This window comes from Lotus japonicus, chromosome 6 (genome assembly GCF_012489685.1).
Source record: "Lotus japonicus ecotype B-129 chromosome 6, LjGifu_v1.2".
Taxonomy (NCBI): Eukaryota; Viridiplantae; Streptophyta; class Magnoliopsida; order Fabales; family Fabaceae; genus Lotus; species Lotus japonicus.
This window is the reverse complement of record NC_080046.1, coordinates 48,879,502-48,899,830: the sequence shown is the minus strand read 5'-3', so window position 1 is coordinate 48,899,830 and position 20,329 is coordinate 48,879,502. Positions and strand designations below refer to the sequence as shown.

General features: G+C 37.0%; 3 protein-coding genes and 1 pseudogene across 3 annotated transcripts; 3 read left to right on the top strand and 1 right to left on the bottom strand.

Moving 5' to 3' along the window:
• The first annotated feature begins 964 nt into the window (after positions 1–964).
• Positions 965–11,011, top strand: LOC130723232 (AUGMIN subunit 1). The gene is made up of 6 exons (XM_057574202.1): positions 965–1,398; positions 1,488–1,620; positions 1,726–1,860; positions 2,016–2,139; positions 10,384–10,521; positions 10,623–11,011. The coding sequence occupies exons 1-6, from the start codon at positions 1,164–1,166 to the stop codon at positions 10,728–10,730; spliced, it is 873 nt and encodes a 290-aa protein (XP_057430185.1). The 5' UTR covers positions 965–1,163; the 3' UTR covers positions 10,731–11,011.
• LOC130723231 (uncharacterized) lies at positions 3,494–6,908 on the top strand. Its single transcript, XM_057574201.1, has 2 exons — positions 3,494–6,600; positions 6,768–6,908. Exons 1-2 carry the CDS (start codon positions 5,007–5,009, stop codon positions 6,776–6,778), a joined length of 1,605 nt encoding a protein of 534 aa, XP_057430184.1. The 5' UTR covers positions 3,494–5,006; the 3' UTR covers positions 6,779–6,908.
• A 2,733-nt stretch (positions 11,012–13,744) lies between the features above and the next one.
• Positions 13,745–16,179, top strand: LOC130724582 (non-specific lipid transfer protein GPI-anchored 12-like). Its single transcript, XM_057575854.1, has 4 exons — positions 13,745–14,339; positions 15,530–15,568; positions 15,718–15,768; positions 15,876–16,179. Exons 1-4 carry the CDS (start codon positions 13,964–13,966, stop codon positions 16,010–16,012), a joined length of 603 nt encoding a protein of 200 aa, XP_057431837.1. The 5' UTR covers positions 13,745–13,963; the 3' UTR covers positions 16,013–16,179.
• Positions 16,180–16,331: 152 nt separating this feature from the next.
• LOC130724583 (cytochrome P450 CYP72A616-like) lies at positions 16,332–18,954 on the bottom strand (annotated as a pseudogene).
• Between the last annotated feature and the right edge of the window lie 1,375 nt (positions 18,955–20,329).

The following is a 20,329-nucleotide window of genomic DNA, read 5'->3' as shown; positions in this document are numbered from 1 at the left end:
TAAGGGAAAATAATAAATCAAACCAACGGGTTGGCAGGGCGAACCCGCATTAAGCTGGCTAAATTTCGAGTTGAATTGGGCCAAATATAAAATATTGAATTTTAGTAGCCCAACCCATGCTTTTGGCTAGGCTATTTGGGCTGGCCCATCAGACCTAGCTCATTTTGACACATCTAACTACAACACTTAATAGAGTCAAATTTCTAAAAATAAAATGAGTGACTTAAATCAAATTAAAAAAAGATTAAGGAAAAAATAAACATTACTTATTGTAAAAGGAAAAAAAATATTAAATCTTATTATTAAAAACAAATATACAAATTTAGACCTGAATATCAAATATACATATTAATGCATGTTTAGAGTAAGGTGTTGGTTGATGTGAGAAACTTTTTAATAATATAGACCTGAATATGACCCAATGTGAATAAGAGTGACAATGTGAGTTTGATTCGCCGAGCCAACCGTTTAACCCATTGGATAGGGCACGGTGGGCTAGACAATTCAACTCGCTAGCTCGCCGTCCCACTTAACTCACCAACCCACAAGCCAACTTAATTTTTTCAAATATTTTTTGGCGAGTTTTGATGGACTAACTCGTCTGTCCCAACTTAGAAAAAAAATGTTTTTTAAATATTCATATGTCATATTGTTTTTTTTTTTACTTTTACTTACTAGTGAGCCAACTCACCACTAAAGGAAATGAGTTTACTTCTCCAACTCACATTCTATGGCACAAAATTGATTCAGCCAGCTTTAGGTTGGTTGAAAATGAGGCGGGGCAGGTTGACCCGTATTGCTACTTCGCGTTACGATATCAAACTTGAATGCCTCTTATTTTTTATTAAAAATGTCCTTTTATCTTCATCTACATAAGAAATTCAGGATTCATAATAATCTAACTCACGAATAGAACTATTTAAGAACAATGGTTTTTTTTTTTTTAAACAAGAACAATGATTATTTCATACCCAATTTTGTTTAGTGTATTTAAAAAAATCTATTTTAAAAAACTTAATTTCAATTTTGTCACTGAACACATTCAAATCCATCTTCAACCTTCTTCGAGTACAAAGCATGCTATCTCCATTGATCTGTGCATGATCCCTATCTTCCTTTGCTTCACAGCAACACTGTGATTGTTTCCATTTCGGAGCGCATCAATGTCCGATCAAGATGCGGCGGCGACGGCAACCGAAGCATCTGGTGTCGGAGAAGTGAAGGAATGGCTCGCCAAAACCTTCGAACTCGCCGGCAAACCCGTCCCGGAATTCGAGTACACTCCTCGCAGCGTCTCCCACCTCCACCATCTCTTTACCCTCTCCAAAGCCAAAGACGAAGCCGCGCGCCTCGTCGCTCGCGATTTCCGCACCAAAGCCTCCGAGTATCGATCCCAAGGTTAGGGTTCACAAATATGCACCATTTCCTTCATGATTTTGCCTTTGAATTTTGATTTGATTTTGTGTTGTTTGTTGTTGTTGTTGTAGCTGCTAGGATTAGAGAGATTCTGGAGAATGTGGGATTGGCCCAAGAGAGCTTGCCGTCCAATGTGGTTTCGTCGGCGCAAGTTCTTGCAAATGTGGCTAACTTGTTGAATATTAGGGATACTGAACTCAGCAGGTGGGTTTCGAGTTTCGATTTTACTTCACCATTTTTATGTATATTTATTTGTTTGGTTTTCATTGCTGTGTTAGATTCTGAACCTTGAAAGCTGTGTTTGTTTAGCTTTCTTGTGGCGATGGGCGATATTTCGCTGAGGAAGACTGGTGTGGAGGAGAAAAGGGCTAAAGTGCAAAAGGATTCTAAGCTTCTTCTTGATTATACTAGAAAGGCTATTGCCAGGCTAACTTATTTGAAAAGGTTAACTTCCTTCCCCCGAAATGAAGTTTTGTGTAATTTTGGAAGTGTAGGTTTATTTTCAATTTGTTTATGGTTGAGGTGTATGGAATATCTTAGCTTTTTTTTGCATAAGATGCTGTTTTGTTCTTGGTTAACTTTGCTTAATTTTTATGCAGGACACTTGCCCAATTGGAAGATGAGGTACCGCCGTGTGAGGCGCAGATGGAAAGTTGGAACACAAATTTACAAGTGATGGCTGCAAAAGAAAGGCAGTACATGCAACAATGTGCCAACTTCAAGGTACAGAATCTTTTTTTTTGGCACACGGGGGTACTTAAATTAGTTCTAAAGTTGAGATGTGATTTGGGAGTAACAGGTAGAGTGAGTGAATGTAATAGAACAATCAATGAATCTGAAAAACTGTATTTTCTCTATGTATGCTGAAGAATATTAACAGTTTCTTACCCATGATTTGACAATTCATCTTGTTTGGATTTATCAACTAAGAATAATTTCATTGACCAATCTCTTAAGTAAAATTTCTTTTATTAAGACTAGAGTACCCTATCCTCTGTTAAAGCCATAAAACTCCTTTGTATAATATAGTACAGAATACCTTAGCTCTTATTCTAAACTATACCCCGCCGCTCAGAGTACATCTAATCCTGGCCCTTAAGTAACTTGAATACAAAGAAACTAAACACTGCAAATGTTTTATACTTATGTAGTCTTAACTTTTAACACTATTTTTGCTTTAGCAATGTGAACCATAGGTCCATGCCCTTAATATATGCTTACTATTTACCCCATACTGCACTGCATCATCATTTGTTTGTTGTGTTTAATAGGGATAAACCTCAATTATAGATCAGAACCACAGGTTCAGCTCTATCACACATAAACAAAGTCCCATAGAACACTGCAAAACTTTGAGGGTTTTTGCAAAATTCCTTGCCCAAAGGCTCCAAATTCTCACTCAATGACTAGATACTTGTCTCTTATCATGCCATTCCCACTACCCAATTCCGCCCTCTGTCTCTACCTGCCACATGAGCTGGCTGTTACAAATCAAACCCACAATATGCTGACCACACACCTTTCTTACATGCTCACTCAGCCTCCAAATCTCTGCTGCTATTATCTTTTTCCTCTACTGTGTTCTTTAGTTAAGGGAGCTGTCATTCTCATGAAAGAAAATGTAAACAAAGTTATACATAGCCTGGATTGAGATGCATGCAGGTTGACCAAATTAAAGTTCTACTAAATTTTAATGTTATAATTTATAAAGCTAAACTTAGTTACATTTCAAGATGTCAGGGTTGTTTAAAATGCTTCTAAATTGTAATTGGTTTTGAACGGGAGAACTTAACTTAATGTGAAACTGTTGGAACACATTATCAAGGTTTTAAGTTGCAGCTGCGGTTATGTCACAGTCCTTGATATTGCAGCTGTGGAGACCACTAAAAGCAGATGCAGTTGTGGTTGTGGACCACTATTAGAAGTTTCAGTTTTACTTATTCTGTGAATCTTTGTTCTCCCACTTCCAATTCTTTTTTTTTCACTAACTGCGAATGTCTTCTTTTTTTTGCGAAAAAGTAAAGACCTGTTCTTTTTTTTGGGGTGGGGGGGGTGGGGGGAATTGCAAGGAGTGAAATGTTGGGCTGAACTTGAACCATTGTTGTCACTTACCCAGAGGGCTGTGCATTTTTTCAAGTAAATATTGTTCTTGACTTTTCACACGTAATATCTTACAAGTTGGGGTTAAAAAATTTATAAATCAGAACTGGCTGCCGTAATTAAGAAATTATGCACACAGCCCGATGACCAATTCTGATCAGCAAAAAGAGTGGTTACTCTCTTGTAGCATCTGAAGGGGAAATCCTCATACTTCTTAGTTTTCATAACACCTATGCCTGCTATGCTGTTTCCAAGTTACATGCCAAATTAGCACCTTGGGTACTCCTTTCTTCTATGTAGGTGAAGTGATTTGAATTTCATAGGAGAATCCTGTTCTGCCAAAAACACCTTGTCTTCATGCCTCTGTTCTTCGCATAAGAAGAATGGAAAAACTGATGTTATTCTTGTTATAATCCTTATGCGCTTTTACCGTTTAGGGAACCAACCTCATCTAATTTTAATTCGGATTGTAATAGAGTTATGCAAGAAATGAAGGTAACCAAAGTTATGCAAGAAATGAAGGTTTTGAGCATTATGTATGACTTCTATTTTTATGCTGAAGCTCTAAATTGTGCAACAGCTTTCACAAATTTATGAACTGTTTGTACATCTGTACCTATAAAGCTTTAACTGTTCAGTATAAAACTTTCTGATATATCTTTACTCTAGCAAGATAATTGAACACAAAAAACAGCAGTCACTTGAATACTACTATTTTAACTTGATAGAATATAATTTCTATTCTTGTACTAGATTCATGTTTATCTGAGCCTAAAGCAGACATCACAATCAATATTTACATCTCTTCTAACTGCATATTTAAATAATTTGTTAAAGTCACTCATCCTAGTATTAAGATAGATATGTACAGTATGTACAGCACATAACCACTCAAGATGAAAATCATTACAAATTTGGGTATGAGCATGCTTGCAGACATAGATGGTTCAGTTAAATCTGCTGTTTCTGCTCCACCTTGAGAATGCGTTTGGATGTAGAATTTTCATTTCAAGAAATTATCTCTAATTTTTTAGAATGAAAGGACTTGAATGATAGATTATCATGAAACTCATTCTCCTAATATCGTTCATTTTTTATCAACACTATATTACTCTTTTAATTCAAGAATGGTTGTTTTACTTGGATTTATCTTTTCCTCCAAAACCTTGCATTGAAGCATACCCTTAGCTTCAGCTGTGATTGGACTATAAGTGTATAAGGGTAGAATAGGGATATGTAAATATCGACAGCTGGATACAGCTGTAATGACAGCTGTTATTAGTTAGGATTCAGTTAGGATTTGATAACTGAATAGTTAGCTTGAAGAGCAAGCTACCAGCACTCTATATAAGTCATCTACTCACTATTGTAATATTCAGCATAATGAAAATAGAAATTCAGTTTCAGATTCTGTTACAGTTTCTCTCTCTTCTCTCTCTCTCCTTTTCTCGTTTTCTCTGGTTCTATCATGGTATCAGAGCTTAGGTTCAATGGCAGAAGCTTCATCTTCAACGCTTCCCTCATCTTCTTCTTCTACGCTTCCCTCATCTTCTTCTTTGCATGAGAAAGCTTTGACTCATGCTGTCATCAAGCTTGATGACACGAATTTCTACTCCTGGAAACAACTGGTTGAAGGAGTGATTAGGGCTCACAAATTGCAGAAATTCATTCAAGATCCACTGCAAATTCCAGAACAGTTCTTGACTGAGGAAGATCGATTGACAGAAACAGTGAATTCAGCATACTCTGAATGGGAGCAACAAGATTCTACTTTGTTTACTTGGTTGCTCTCAACACTATCTGCTTCTCTTCTTCCTACAGTGGTTCAGTGTCGACATTCATGGCAGATCTGGGAGGAAATTCATACTTTCTTCAACGCACATTCCAAGGCTCAATCTACTCAACTGCGCTCTGAATTGAAGACAATCACAAAAGGAACAAAGACTGCTACAGAGTATCTCAAGCGAATCAAGACTATTGTCAATACACTGACTTCGATTGGTGAGCCAGTTCTGTTTCGTGATCATCTTGAAGCCATCTTTGATGGACTTCCAGATGAGTATAGTGCGTTGATGACTGTGATTTACAGTCGTGACACCTTTTTCACCATCTCTGAAGTTGAGGCCATGGTGATTGCTCATGAAGCACGCTTTGAGCGCATGAAGAAGAAGCAGCATGCAGATTCCACTGCATCTGTTTTTCTTACCCAAGTTCCTTCTCAGATTCCTGCACCAGTGTCGCAACCACCATCGGTGGCCAATCCTTCTCCATCGTCTCCGTGGCAACCACCTTCAGCGTCACAATCTGCGGTGCAGAGTGATGAGCACGATCGCGACAATGGAGGAAGCATCAATGGCAACTATGGAGGTAGCTATGGCCGTGGACGCGGTCGCGGGAGAGGTCGCAACACTCTCCAGTGTACGTTTTGTCACAAGTTTGGTCATGATGTTAGTTCTTGCTGGTCGAAGCCTGCGACAGCATCGAATGGTTCGAATGGTGCTATTGGTCAATCCAATTTTGGAAATTCGACTACTGCACCCAATTTAGGGTTTTCTGGAGCTCAATTTGGGAATTTAGGGTTTCCTAATGCTCAATTTGGGGGTTTTGGTCCCTACACGAATTTAGGGTTTCCTGGAGCAAATTTGGGATTTTCTGGACTCAATTTAGGGTTCTCTGGAGGAAATCTGGGATTTCCTAATGCTCAATATGGAGGTTTTGGTCCCTATACTGGTCTTGGAGCTGGAATGCACAATCCTTTTGGTCCTTGGTGTGCACCTCCTACTGTACATGGTACTTGGGGCTCTCAATTTTCTGCCAGACCACAACAACAGGCAGGAGCTATTCCCAGAGGTTTTACTCCTCCTACTGCACCACCTCAAGCACCACCACAAGCAATGCTTGCTACTGTTCCTTCTCAGGGTCCTTCTCCTACTGCAGCTGTAGCAGCAATACAGTGGTTTCCTGACTCTGGTGCTACTCACCATGTCACCAATAACCCTGCTGTGTTTGTTGATAACAGTCCAGTGAGCTCCTCAGAACAGATTTACATGGGCAATGGTCAAGGATTGCCTATTCAATCCATAGGTTCAGCTTCTCTTCCCTCAATTTTTAACCCTAAAGCTGTTCTTATTCTTAATAAACTGTTGTTAGTTCCTTCCATTACAAAGAATCTTGTTTCTGTTAGTAGGTTTGCTAGGGATAACAATGTGTATTTTTCCTTTCATGCTACTTACTGTTGTGTTCGTAATCAGGACACCTCTGAGCTTCTTCTCACAGGACGTGTGGGTGAAGATGGTCTCTACTCCTTTGATGGACCTCTCACTCGAGCTTCTTTGTCCTCAAGCCAGTCTTCTTCAGCACTTTCCTTTCGGCATCACCAGGCTGCTCTTGTCTCACAGCCTAGGGTCAATAAAGCAGTTTTTGCTACCAGTAGTAGTTTACCTTCTTTGTCTTCTTTTACACAATCCAACACTCACGCTGATGTTGTTGATAGTAGTAGCAGTAGCAATATTTCTTTGTATGATTTGTGGCACTATAGAATGGGTCATCCCCATCATGATGTACTCAAACTTGCTTTATCTCATTATAATATACCAATTCCCAGCAATAAAAGCATATTTTCATTTTGCAAAGCTTGTTGCTTAGGCAAATCTCATAGATTGCCTTCTTCTTTGTCTTCTACCACTTACTCTACTCCTTTTGAATTAGTTTTTGCAGACCTTTAGGGGCCTTCCTCCAAAGAGTCATCTTGTGGATTTTATTACTTTCTTACTTGTGTTGATGCATTCACTCGCTTTACCTGGATTTTTCCTTTGAAAAGAAAATCAGATACATGTGCTACTTTTCTTAATTTTCAATCCATGGTTGAACTTCAGTTTGGTCACAAACTCAAAAGTGTTCAAACTGATGGAGGAGGGGAGTTTAAACCCTTAATCTCTCATTTTACAAATCTGGGAGTTGTTCACAGGTTAACATGTCCTCACACACACCATCAAAATGGTAGTGTGGAAAGGAAACATAGGCATATTGTAGAGACTGGTCTTACTCTTCTTTCCCATGCTAAAATTCCTCTTGAATATTGGGATCATGCCTTCTTAGCTGCCACTTATCTAATAAATAGGATGCCTACTGCTACTCTTCAAGGACACAGTCCCTTCTCCAAACTTTATGGCAAACTTCCAGATTATAGAAGCCTCAAAATCTTTGGTTCAGCTTGTTTTCCTTATCTTAGACCCTATAACTCTAATAAATTGTCTCTTCATTCTAAAGAATGTGTGTTCATTGGCTATTCATCTAGTCACAAAGGTTACAAATGCCTAGATTCTACAGGAAGAATATATGTTTCAAGGGATGTATTGTTTCATGAACATAGATTTCCCTATGAGGAACTGTTTCACACAGCAAGCTTTCCTTGTACCTCAGATGATCTGTGCAATCCAGTATCTCATATTCCTCTTATTTCTAGAGGATTGCCTGCAGATCAGCCACCTGCAGTGCCTATTTTTCAACCTCAGGAAGCTCCAGCACCTTCTGTACAAGAGCATTCTATCTCTCAGCCAGCAGCAAGTGCTCAATCAGGCCAGTCAGCCACTGTTGCACAGCCAGTGAGTCTTATTTCCTCAGATTCTTCACAACAGCCTAGTTCTCCAGCACCTTCAGAGGCTCCTCTCTGTGGAGAGTCTGTTCCCACATCAGTTGCAATTGTTCCTGCAAATACTCATCCAATGCAAACTAGAGCTAAATCTGGTATTGTCAAGCCAAGGCTCCAGCCTACACTTCTTCTTACTCAGGCTGAGCCTACATCAGTTAAACAAGCTTTGGGGGATCAGAAATGGTTTAAGGCTATGCAAGAGGAGTATGATGCTCTCATGCATAATGGTACATGGTCCCTATTGCCTCTTCCACCACATAGAAAACCAGTGGGCTGCAAATGGATCTTCAGAATAAAGGAAAATCAGGATGGTTCAGTTAACAAGTACAAGGCTAGGTTGGTAGCTAAGGGCTATAGTCAAGTTCATGGTTTTGATTATTCAGAAACCTTCTCACCAGTGGTCAAGCCCATCACAATTCGTCTCATTCTCTCATTGGCAATCTCTCAAGGATGGCCTATTCAGCAATTGGATGTAAATAATGCATTTTTGAATGGTGTACTAGAAGAGGAAGTGTATATGTCTCAGCCACCTGGATTTGAACAAGGGAATAAGGCTCTAGTGTGTAAGTTACACAAAGCTCTTTATGGACTTAAACATGCTCCTAGGGCCTGGTTTCAAAAGCTGAAGGAGGCTCTTCTTCACTTTGGTTTTACTGCAAGTAAATGTGACCCATCTTTGTTCACATATAACACTTCTCAGGGTTGTATTTACATGCTCATCTATGTAGATGACATAATCATCACAGGGGCTTCTATGCCTCAAATTCAGCAACTTATTGACAAACTTCACTCTACTTTTGCCCTCAAGCAACTTGGCCAGCTGGATTACTTTCTTGGAGTGCAGGTTTCCCACTTGTCTAATGGCACTTTGTTGCTTAATCAAACCAAATACATTACTGATCTGCTGGACAATGCTGGGATGAGTGATGCAGCTAGTTTTTCAACTCCTATGCAGCATGGTCTTAAACTCTCAAGACATGGTGGCACTCTCATGTCTGATCCAACCTTGTATCGAAGTATTGTGGGGGCTCTTCAGTATGCAACAATTACCAGGCCAGAAATTGCTTTTTCTGTGAACAAAGTGTGTCAGTTTTTAGCTCAGCCACATGAAGAGCACTGGAAGGCAGTAAAGAGAATCTTAAGATATCTCAAAGGGACTATCTCTCATGGGGTTGTTCTGCAACCTTGTTCTCTCAGCAAACCTCTTCCTCTTGTTGCATTCTGTGATGCAGATTGGGGGGCTGATCCAGATGATAGGAGGTCTACATCTGGATCATGTGTCTTCCTTGGTCCCAATCTCATCTCTTGGACAGCTAAAAAGCAGACTTTAGTAGCAAGATCCAGCACTGAGGCAGAATATAGGAGCTTGGCCAACACCACAGCAGAACTTTTATGGGTCCAGTCTCTCCTTACTGAGTTGCATCTTCCATTTCAAACACCTCTGATTCTCTGTGACAACATGAGTACAGTGTTGCTCACACATAATCCCATTCTTCATTCCAGAACTAAACACATGGAAATGGACATTTTTTTTGTAAGAGAAAGGGTTCAGGCAAAGCAACTTGTGGTTCAACACATCTCTTCAGAGCATCAGAAAGCTGACATCTTTACAAAGGCCCTACCCCCCACTCGGTTTCAGTTTCTAAGGGACAAACTGAATGTGCTTGACAAACACAAGTTTGTGCAACCACCTTCAGTTTGTGGGGGTGTATAAGTGTATAAGGGTAGAATAGGGATATGTAAATATCGACAGCTGGATACAGCTGTAATGACAGCTGTTATTAGTTAGGATTCAGTTAGGATTTGATAACTGAATAGTTAGCTTGAAGAGCAAGCTACCAGCACTCTATATAAGTCATCTACTCACTATTGTAATATTCAGCATAATGAAAATAGAAATTCAGTTTCAGATTCTGTTACAGTTTCTCTCTCTTCTCTCTCTCTCCTTTTCTCGTTTTCTCTGGTTCTATCATGGACAAAATAACATTTGAAACATGATAGTGTTCTGAAATTACAGAAGATAACCGCAATTAAAGTATTAAACAAACAAATATTACGTATTTACCTCTATTCTTTGGCTCAGAACATATTATAGTGCAGCAACACCAGAAAAACTGGATTTAACACTCATTAGTCATTAGCAAATTGCTATTGTATTTTGTTTTTTCATACTTCTGAATTCTGATCCTTGAAAAGCTGAATGATATTTGGCGCAGGCGGTGCTCAATCATGCAGGTTATACCCCAGAGGTTAGCCATAGGGTTTTGGTCGAAATGGCTGAGCATAGAAAGGATCTGGAGAAGAAAACTATGCCCATCCTTGAGACTCTAAGGAGCTACCAAGATTTGCCTCCGGTATTTCATGTTTCTCATGCTTTCTGTTTGTGTTATAGTTCTGGATCATTATAGAAATGAGCTATGTATATTCAATATTTCTGCCGGGTGTGATTGTTCAGGATAAAGCTTTGGCGGTCTTAGCAATTGAGGATAAGAAAAGGCAGTATGCTGCCGCTGAGAAGTATCTTGAAGATGTATTGCAATCAGCTCTTGCCAGTTCTGGGTGATACAGTATCATACTTTTGAAGCTCTGGTTTTGTTTTTTGTTTTTATATTTGTTGTTTTGACTTTTTTCCCTTTTCTCTTTTCTCTTTTCTTGTATTTTATGCTTTAAGCTTCTGTTCTTTAATCAGGCTGAAGATGTATACGAACTAGTATGTTAAAGCTGGCTTTGCTAGCAGGTACAAGGAAATCTTTTACTTTTAGTTTGGTGTACAAACAATGGTATATATTGGTACTTGAATTAACGAATGGAATCAAAGACAAATTGACAGATTCTGACCAATCATATATTTTTGGGAATAAAATTTAGATGGTTAAATTATATTTTTAATAGTTTTATATTGAATGTATTGCCAAAACGGACAATTACTTTGCTGATCAATTCTTTCAAACCAATTGACCTTTAGAAGTAGCTAGCTGCTTAGCACTTTTTTTATATGATTTTTTTTTCAATCTCTCACTCTTCAACATTTGTTATAAAGACCCAAGTTACACAAATAATACATTCATTATCACTTTAATATATCAGTTAGAGTGGACAATTAATGCGATTTGCCAATAGCTCATATGGCTTTTCATTATCGAATTGTTTACAGAATGAATAGAAGCAGTTGTTTATATTCCAATCAATGAACAAATAAATAACAAAATAATAAAAACATGCAGGTAGGACAGATATACAGATCACCACATAAATTACTGAACATGTGATGTTCATGAACAAAATGGGCAAAGTTTATTCAAGTCCCAGAATGGGATAGAATCATAAATGCTTTCTACTTCTCTCAAGCCATCAATTTCCAACTTCCAAGAAGAGAAAAAAGACCAAAAATCAAATGTTACCCCAAAACCAAACCCACCTGCAAAACTTGTGGACAACATTCCTGAGGGGCCACATATACATGATAGAATGCAGTGATGCTTATTTCTCCCATCTTCATCATGCTGCTAAAGTTGAATGTTAGGTTCCCAACATGGAGGGTTTCTTAAGGTGGTACACTCTCCGGTCACATATATAAGCAAAAAAGACATTTTAAGTTCATTCATTTAATTAATGTATACATGTGACCGGAGGGTGTACCCAACAAAATATTTTTTTCTTCCTTAACTGCACTTTCAGTTAACTATATTGAAGTTAATGTCTGATTTTAGCCCCTCATTATTTTTGTTACACTGAAAAATTTTTAAATTCTCATTTTGAATAATTTAAACAAACTTTCCACTTTAAAGTCAAAACTCACCAAGTAAAATATTAAATATTTCACAAAATAAAATAAAATAAAAAAATAATCAATTTTTATTTTTAAATTCTAATATCCTTCAAAGTTTATCAAATTTTGCTAATTTTTTATTTTTAAACCCTTACATCTCCAATTATCATAAACCTTAAAAAGTTTGAATAGAAAATAATGATTTAAGGAATTTACTTAATTTTAAAAGTGGAGGGCTTAATTATCTCGAAAATTATTAGGGAGACTGAAATTGCTCATAGTCAAAACTATGGGATTAAAACTGAGATCAAGCAAGTTTAAAAATAAATTATGAAAAAATTATAAAGTATATTTCATTGCCATTAAAATAATTTGAAAATAATTTATTTTATTTTCTAATAAAAATGTATTCTCATATTTAGTCAAAGAGAAAATTTTCAAAAATATAATCCATGATTTAAAAAATACCTTCAATTAAAATAAATGTTGAATGAACTGTTTATAAATTTATCAATAGACGAGAGTAGTTTGATAATTCTATTTTTTTCGACAAAACTAATAGTTTGATAATTCTATAATGTCATTCTCTCCTTGCTAGAGATATTGGCACTAGTTCTAGTGGTGTTGGTTAGCTTTTTGCTTGGGTCTCCCCTTCCTTGTAAAAAAAAAATTATATATGTATAATTTTTTCTTCTCATAGAAAAAATAATATTTCTATCTATGATGTACAAATAAATTTTTGAACCTTCTTTCACAAATGTGTGTTCCTATCCTAGTAGCTTCATTTTATTTATGCTATATATACCACATTTAAAAAATCCCAAAACAGTTCTAATACCAAACATTGTCATGGTATGCAACTATGCATGAATATCTGAAAGTCTTTCAAGATCACCAACAAGGGCATGAAAGGTAGTGTGAGCACTCTGTAAGCTTTCTCATTGCCATATTTGACAACATACTCATAAACAAAACCGACTGTGAAACATTGCACTCTAGCTCTAGCCTCTAGGTAATGGTGCCAAATTTTTATGAGTGGCGGTGTCAGCGACATTACATTGCATTAACTATATCCAGCACATTTTCAAATTATTTTTTCAGATTCAAGAATAGCATGTAGTAAAATAATTTTGTAAGCACATGTGACATAATAAATATGCATAGTTCAACTTCTTTTTTTATCTCAGAGAGGGGCAGTCTTCACAGTTTAGTTTAATTTGTTTGTTCTAATCTAAGGGATGAGAGCATTCATAGCTATCGAACCACAACACTCTGGATTTAACGAGTTATGATATATACACACATCTTCACTCTTTTTCTACCTTAATTTCTATCTATTTATCTCTTTTTTATCAATTAAATCAACTATCACATTTTTATTTTCTCTCTCTTTTCTTTCTATCTCTCTCTTCTTCCACCTCCCCACACCTGAAAGATAAGGTGTAAAGATATAATTATTCTGATTTAACACATAAACTTGAAATGAAACACATAAGTATCTACGCCAGCAAGAAATGAAACACTTAGAAGTACAAGTTGGTCAAAAACACATTCACTTTAATAACACGAGATATGAATTGGACAAAATTACATACAAATTATCTTAGAATATGTGTGTTGATAGATATATTATGCTTTAGAACTTAAACCATGATTCCTAATCTAACATTTAATCACTATCTAATCTAGAAACCAAGAAAACACATTGAACAAAAATAGTACTAGAAATTACTCTTCAAGCCACTCACCCACCCAAGTTTGGGATCAAATAGTGAAGGACTTTAATTTCCAGAGGTAGAAGTTGCAACCCCAAGAGAGAGAAAGAGAAATTGCACATTGAGTTAGTTAGATGTTAAAGTTCATTAAATTCAGCCACCAAAAGTTAGAAAACCACTCTTTCTATATCAACACCTACTATTTAATTTCAACTTACCTATTTGTTCACACTTTACCTTGAAATTTGAATCCTTGATCTGCAGCATATAAATCACATAGCTAAGAGTATCAAAACAGATCAAAACAACCAAATGGCCACCATCACCACCACCACCACCAGAGTGGTTGCATTTGCTGCATTAGTCCTTGCACTGGCATGTCATGGCATGAGTGCTCAATCTCTGGCACCGGAATCCGCTTCAGCACCGTCTCCGGCAGGCGTTGACTGCTTCACAGCACTGACAAATGTGTCAGATTGCTTGACATTTGTGGAAGCTGGGAGCAATCTGACAAAACCAGACAAAGGGTGCTGCCCTGAGTTTGCAGGGTTGATAGAAAGCAATCCTATCTGCTTGTGTCAGCTGCTGGGAAAGCCTGATTTTGTTGGCATCAAGATTAATCTGAACAAAGCTATCAAGCTTCCTTCAGTTTGTGGTGTGGATACACCCCCTGTTAGCACCTGCTCTGGTAAATCTCTACAACACCTTAAACCCCTTTTGTTCTAATTTCAGAACACATCATATATATTTTGTTTTCTTGTTTTTTCTCATTATAATTTATCTTCCAAATGATAGTTATATTAGTGTAGTTTTATGTTGGAAACTTGTTATAACTTTGTTTGAACTTGTAGATCATGGAAAGGCATGAATCTTATGCCAGTATAAGTACCACACTACTAATAACTAGTTGTTTCAGCATTCAGGTGAAGAGGGATTTAGCTATATGCCTATATTAGCCAGTAAAGGGCACCATCATGAATCACTAAATATTAAGAATCAAATCTAGTTTTAATTAAAGAATGGTGATGTTGACAATTACAAAATAATCATGTATGAATTGCAAGTTGACAATTATAAAATAGTTTCTTAAGGTCTAATAGGTACAGAGCTTTAAAGATTATGATTTGTTAATCTCTAAAATAAAAAATTACTACAATTCTTTAATTTAGTCTTTTCTATAACGTTTAATAATTATTACACCTAAACTTACTACGTTGGTTGTGTTGGTTAAATTGGCTGTTTGAATCTTTAGGTTGAAAGTTCGATTATTCAAAATCACAATAACCAAACGCATAAACTTAGTGTAAACAATAATTGTTAAATTACACAAGACTTATTTATGCTTGATTAATATTCAATTTACCTTTTTGCTTCTTCAACATTTATTTCTAGACAAATGTTTTAAATTTCCACCTCCGAGGTAGCTTGTTTTGCGGTATACTGCACATGCTCATTTACACAAAGAACTACCCTATCCACCGCCAATAATAAACAAACCAGAGCAACAAATTGGTGTTGGTAGGACCCTGAATAACCATGACAACAACTCCAATTCATTCCCTTCAATTTTATTCATACTACCCTCTTTTATTTCCTGCTAAGTTAGTGCATCAAATGTGTGTAATTTCTACTTAATCGTTAGTATAGTGTTGATTACTTTTTTGGTAGATTAATGTTGTACTAAGATGGTAAAAAATCTGAAAGAAATTTTAATAAATATGCATTAAAAATCCAAAGGCCAATTATTAGATATGTTCTGTCCATGATTTTTTTGTGACAATTCTATCCATGATTAGTGTAATGTTAAGCCAAGAAAATTATTGCCATATGTGTATTGAAGATTGTCTCAACTTTGTTTTGTTTTTCATTGTGTCACAGTTATTGGAGTCCCTGTGTCCTTGCCTCCATCAAGTGAAGGTATGTCACCAAGTAAACTTTGCATCAGTTTTATTTTTCAGTAACTCCTTTTTTGGCATTCCTTTATTTATTCTGAATGCAAAAGAGTTTCCACTTCCCAGATTGAAACTGCTGTTGTCTTAATTTTGTTGTTTTGTAAAATAATGAAGGTTTGGCACCAGGAGGATCAGCAACCAGTCCTTCAAATGCACCTTCTTCCGGTATGTCATTGGAATTCTATACATATTATTATGCCTAGTCATATGCTTATATTATAGTTCTAACTAATCTTAAGTACTTGATTTTTTTTAAAAACAAAATTATGCAGGTGGTCCAAGCCCTTCTTCTGATGAAGCTGCTGTCGGTACTTCTGGAAACAAAAATGGAGCTTCAGGCATTCAAGCATTTTCCCTGCCGACTTTCATTTTCGCCCTTTCCACTCTTTTTGTCTCCACATTCTTCTGATTTTATACACATCTCTCCATGTCATTAATTAATTTCATAAATCTTTCATTTATCTGCATGTTGAAAGCTGCTTTGACTGTGAAGCCTTTGTTGTAATTTGATGCAATCTTCCATTTGTTAGTACCATCATTATTATTATTATTGAATCACACACTTCAATTAGGACCTTCCTTGCCTGCATTGAAAGCTCTACATTTTTTGCTTTAATTGAACTCTGTTAAGTCCCACATTGTCACGAGTAGTGATACGGCTAATGAGGTACTTATAAATGACAGGGTAAACCTGACATTTGAGCAAACAAAATAGTATTGTATTCTGTTAATTTTATTTACAGCATTCTTGTCTAATGAGAATGTAACATTGTTACTGAAGTACTTAATTATACTAAAAAGGAAAAATGTCACACATAAGGAGGACAGTAGCAATCCAAAGAAATATAAAACATTTACATAAAAACCCACATTTTAGATTTAGATACAGTGGAGAATGATTGGAGCTCCATGTTGTGGCTTAAGAGTAACACGATTTCGAGGAGCATGAGCATAAGAAGGTGAAAGCTGAAATGAGAAATGTTGGAGAATCATAGCAAGCACCATCTTTGTTTCTATGATGGCTAAATTTTGGCCAAGGCAGATTCTGGGACCCCAGCCAAATGGATAGAAAGCAACTTGATCATGGGAAGCTTTGGAAACCCCTTTAGAGAACCTCTCTGGATCAAACTCTTCTGGGTTGTCCCAATACCTTGTATCATAATGAAGAAGCATAAATGGTATATAGAGCTCAACACCAGCTGGGATGGATAAGCCTCCTACCTTGGTTTCACACTGTGTGTACCTCTGCATATATGTCAAAGGTGGGTACAATCTTAGGACTTCATGAATCACCATTGACACCTACAATTAAAATCAACCATTCATGTTAATTTACAACTTAGAGCCTGTTTGGATGTAGAGCCAAAAACACTTATTGGAGTTTATTCAGTACTTTTCATAAGCTCCAATAAGTGTTGTATAGTCAGTATCCAAACGGATCTTAATATCACTCTTTTTTCAAGTTAAAATAAATAGGCCCTTGTGCTCTATGATTTTCTACTTACGATTTTAAGGCGATTTATGACTTCAAGATCAGGAGTTCTTTTACCACAAATCTCAAATACTTCTGCTCTGGCCTTGTCCTGCCAATTTGGATGCATAGATAAAACAATCATGGTCCATGTAAGCAGGTTGGTTGTGGTCTCTTGGCCAGCAAAGTAGAATAACTTGCATTCCTCAATCACTTCATTAATTGTTAGAGAATCTATGTTTTCTTCTTCTTTGCACTTCAATAGCAGGCTTAATAGATCATGTGTTTCCAACACTCCTGTTCTCATTGCCTCCTCTTTCCTCTGGATCATTTCTCACAACATAGCATTAATTTGATTGTATATTTGGTATCTCCTCTTGTTCTTCCTAGTTGGTATGAACCTGAGGGCACAACAAAATGTGTGTGTGTGTGTGAGAGAGAGAGAGAGCTTAGTTGGAAGACATGAATTCAATTAGAAAAGTTGAGTTTGATGTATATGAAGGTCAAAACAAAACAAGTAAAAAATTAAAAATTGTAATTATTACAAAAAATTGCACCTGAAACCGGGGATATATGTGCAGAAATAGGCTTCCATCATCAACAATGCTTGTTCATGCTGCAGCTTAAATATCTTCTGTCCCTCTTGGTAGCTGCTTCCAAAGGCTGTTCGAGCAATAACATCACCACTGAGAACACTCAATTCTTGGAAAACATCTACTTCACATGATCCCTGAGGTTTCACTAGTTCCTGCCACCTCTGTATCAGGCTGCAACAACTGGTTGAAATTGCTGGTACCATTGCCTATTTTTTGTATTAACAATATATATTACTTTCTAAGAAACATTGGTACCTAAATTAAGTTGACTTGCAACTTTGATAATTGATATTGGTATGACAAGAATTTGGAATTAAATGGTATGTTGTTAGACATAATTTATTAACATTATGATGTCCTTTTTTATTCAGCTACATGAATAAAAAAGGTTTAGTTAATATGTTTGGAGTAACTTCTCTTACTTCAGAATTAATTCTAGCATCCATAAGCTACTTATAGAAACTTCTTTCCAAAATCAATTTTAGCTTCAAAATCAACTATTAAAGGCTTTCTAAACTTATTTCACTATTTGCACAGAATCTTAGACTTGTAGCTTCTGACCTGAATGGATTCTGTAACATTTCAACGTGAAACTAAACATGTTATTAGTCATGTTTGTTGAGTTGTACCTTAAGCTTTTCAAGAACAAAAGCAGATGCTACTAGTTTTCGGCGTCTACTCCAGTTTTCACCCTCCAAGTTTGTCACACCAAGTTGCAGAAGATTCACTAGGGGGTTACGTGGTGGCTTTTGATGAAGTGACCATTTTTATTTGTTAAAATAAACCTCACAAGCTTATCCCAAAAAAAAAAAGAAAACCTCACAAGCTCTACATCCCTTATTAGTAGACATGGAGTTTTTCCAAACCAAAAGAATGAAACATTTCCTATGCAAAATTCATCAAAACAAATTAAAACAATAAGAGTTATACGTATATCAAAGCATATATCACCATACTGCTATTACTATACATATAATTGTATTGATTTGTATCTTTGAACTTGCTCACCATACTGCTGAACCATTTGGTGAAGAAATGGGATGACTCGAGGGACGATTTGGTGGTTGAGGGCCATGGGTTTAGATGATGCCACTTGGGAAGATTTCATCATCTCTGGCCTGTCACCATTCTTGAACTTGTAGGAACTTGGAACCGCCAAGCACAGCAGCAACGCCGTCACCGACGATGAGTCCTCCTCTTCATCCTCACTCAACAACGTTGTCGACCACCCCATCTTCTTTGAACTCGTCGAGCAGTCCCGCGAAAGCAGTAAATAATGTAAATGGAAAGTAGTAAATACAACCGTAGCTTTTGCTTAACAATGCTAAGATTAGTTTAAAAAAGGCTTAAATGCATTTTGTGCCCCTGATGTTTTAGGGGCGTGCAAATGACACCCTTCTTCTAATTTTGTCAACGTTTGTACCCTCAATGTTCTGAGAAAGTATAGCGAATGCCCCTCCGTCAAATTGACGTTAAAAAACTAACGGAGGGGCTGACGTGGCTTTTCTTTTTATTTTTCTTTTATTTCCTCAAATGACACGTCATTAAATAAAAATCAGAAACTTAAAAAGGGGTGGGGGAGATTCGAACCCAAGACATGAAAGTGGCAAAACACACACTTTACCAGTTAAGCTACACAAACAATTAGTAATATTATGAACAAAGATTTATTTATATCATGTTTATTCATCAAAATGTAATAAACATAAACCCAAATACTTCCCACTATTTCATTCCCTTCATCTTTTTGAGTCTCTCCATTTTCCTACGAATCAAACCGAAACAAGAAAGCAAATACAAAAAAACTCTGATTAGCTAACTAGTTGAATGTGAATTCTGAAAGAACTTAACATTGCAAGTTTATCTCTAACTCTGAGTGTAAAATATCAAAATCGAAAGCATGATTGATTCGAACGAATTGAAAACAGAAACCATCAGAGAATTGCAACAAGTTGAAGCGTGATTTGATCTCTGTTCAAGAGAATGAGAGTTGAAATGCGAGGTACCTGTGCGGAGATTCAAACTGCAGAGAAGAAAGGGTTGCTGGTTGCAGATTCAGAATGTGGAATTTGAAAGCAGCGATGTTTATTGCATATGAAAAATAGTAACAATGGTACCAGCCAGTAATTTAACCTGAGTGAAGCCAAATTACAAAACTCAAAAGGGATTGATTTTGAACCAGAATACCCAAGCGGATACAGTGAAGAACCAGGGCACAACCTTCTCTTGAAGTGATCCTCCAAAGCTCCATCAATTTGTGCTTCTCTTCTCAGATCTGGAAACAAAATCCAGAAATCGAACTCAGAAACAAACCCAGAGATCCCATTTTTCTGCAAAATCAAACCTTCTCAAACAGACTTTTCATATATTCATCTCATCTTCATCCAGAACACACCCCAATACCATCGAACCCACACCCAGCCTCACCTCATCCCCGCCGCAACCCAGAACCACCCACACCAGCAAACCACAACTCACCCGAACCCCAAACCCACCACACCCAACCTCACTTCATCCCTACTGCAACCCACAACCGCAAATCGACCCCCGCCCCCATATTGGAAACCCAATCCCCAGCCTCACCGTCGCGCCGCTTTACTCCGCCGCCATCACCCAATCGGCCACCACCGCATCCCACCCCACCCCCACCCCAAAAACC

Bases quoted from the DNA above. Each gene is read 5' to 3' on its own strand.
- LOC130723231 (XM_057574201.1), top strand. From the start codon at position 5,007: ATGGCAGAAGCTTCATCTTCAACGCTTCCCTCATCTTCTTCTTCTACG.
- LOC130724582 (XM_057575854.1), top strand. From the start codon at position 13,964: ATGGCCACCATCACCACCACCACCACCAGAGTGGTTGCATTTGCTGCA. The intron at 14,340-15,529 runs GTAAATCTCTAC...ATTGTGTCACAG, and splicing joins CCCTGTTAGCACCTGCTCTG to TTATTGGAGTCCCTGTGTCC. The intron at 15,769-15,875 runs GTATGTCATTGG...AAAATTATGCAG, and splicing joins TTCAAATGCACCTTCTTCCG to GTGGTCCAAGCCCTTCTTCT.
- LOC130723232 (XM_057574202.1), top strand. From the start codon at position 1,164: ATGTCCGATCAAGATGCGGCGGCGACGGCAACCGAAGCATCTGGTGTC. The intron at 1,399-1,487 runs GTTAGGGTTCAC...TTGTTGTTGTAG, and splicing joins CTCCGAGTATCGATCCCAAG to CTGCTAGGATTAGAGAGATT. The intron at 1,861-2,015 runs GTTAACTTCCTT...ATTTTTATGCAG, and splicing joins AGGCTAACTTATTTGAAAAG to GACACTTGCCCAATTGGAAG.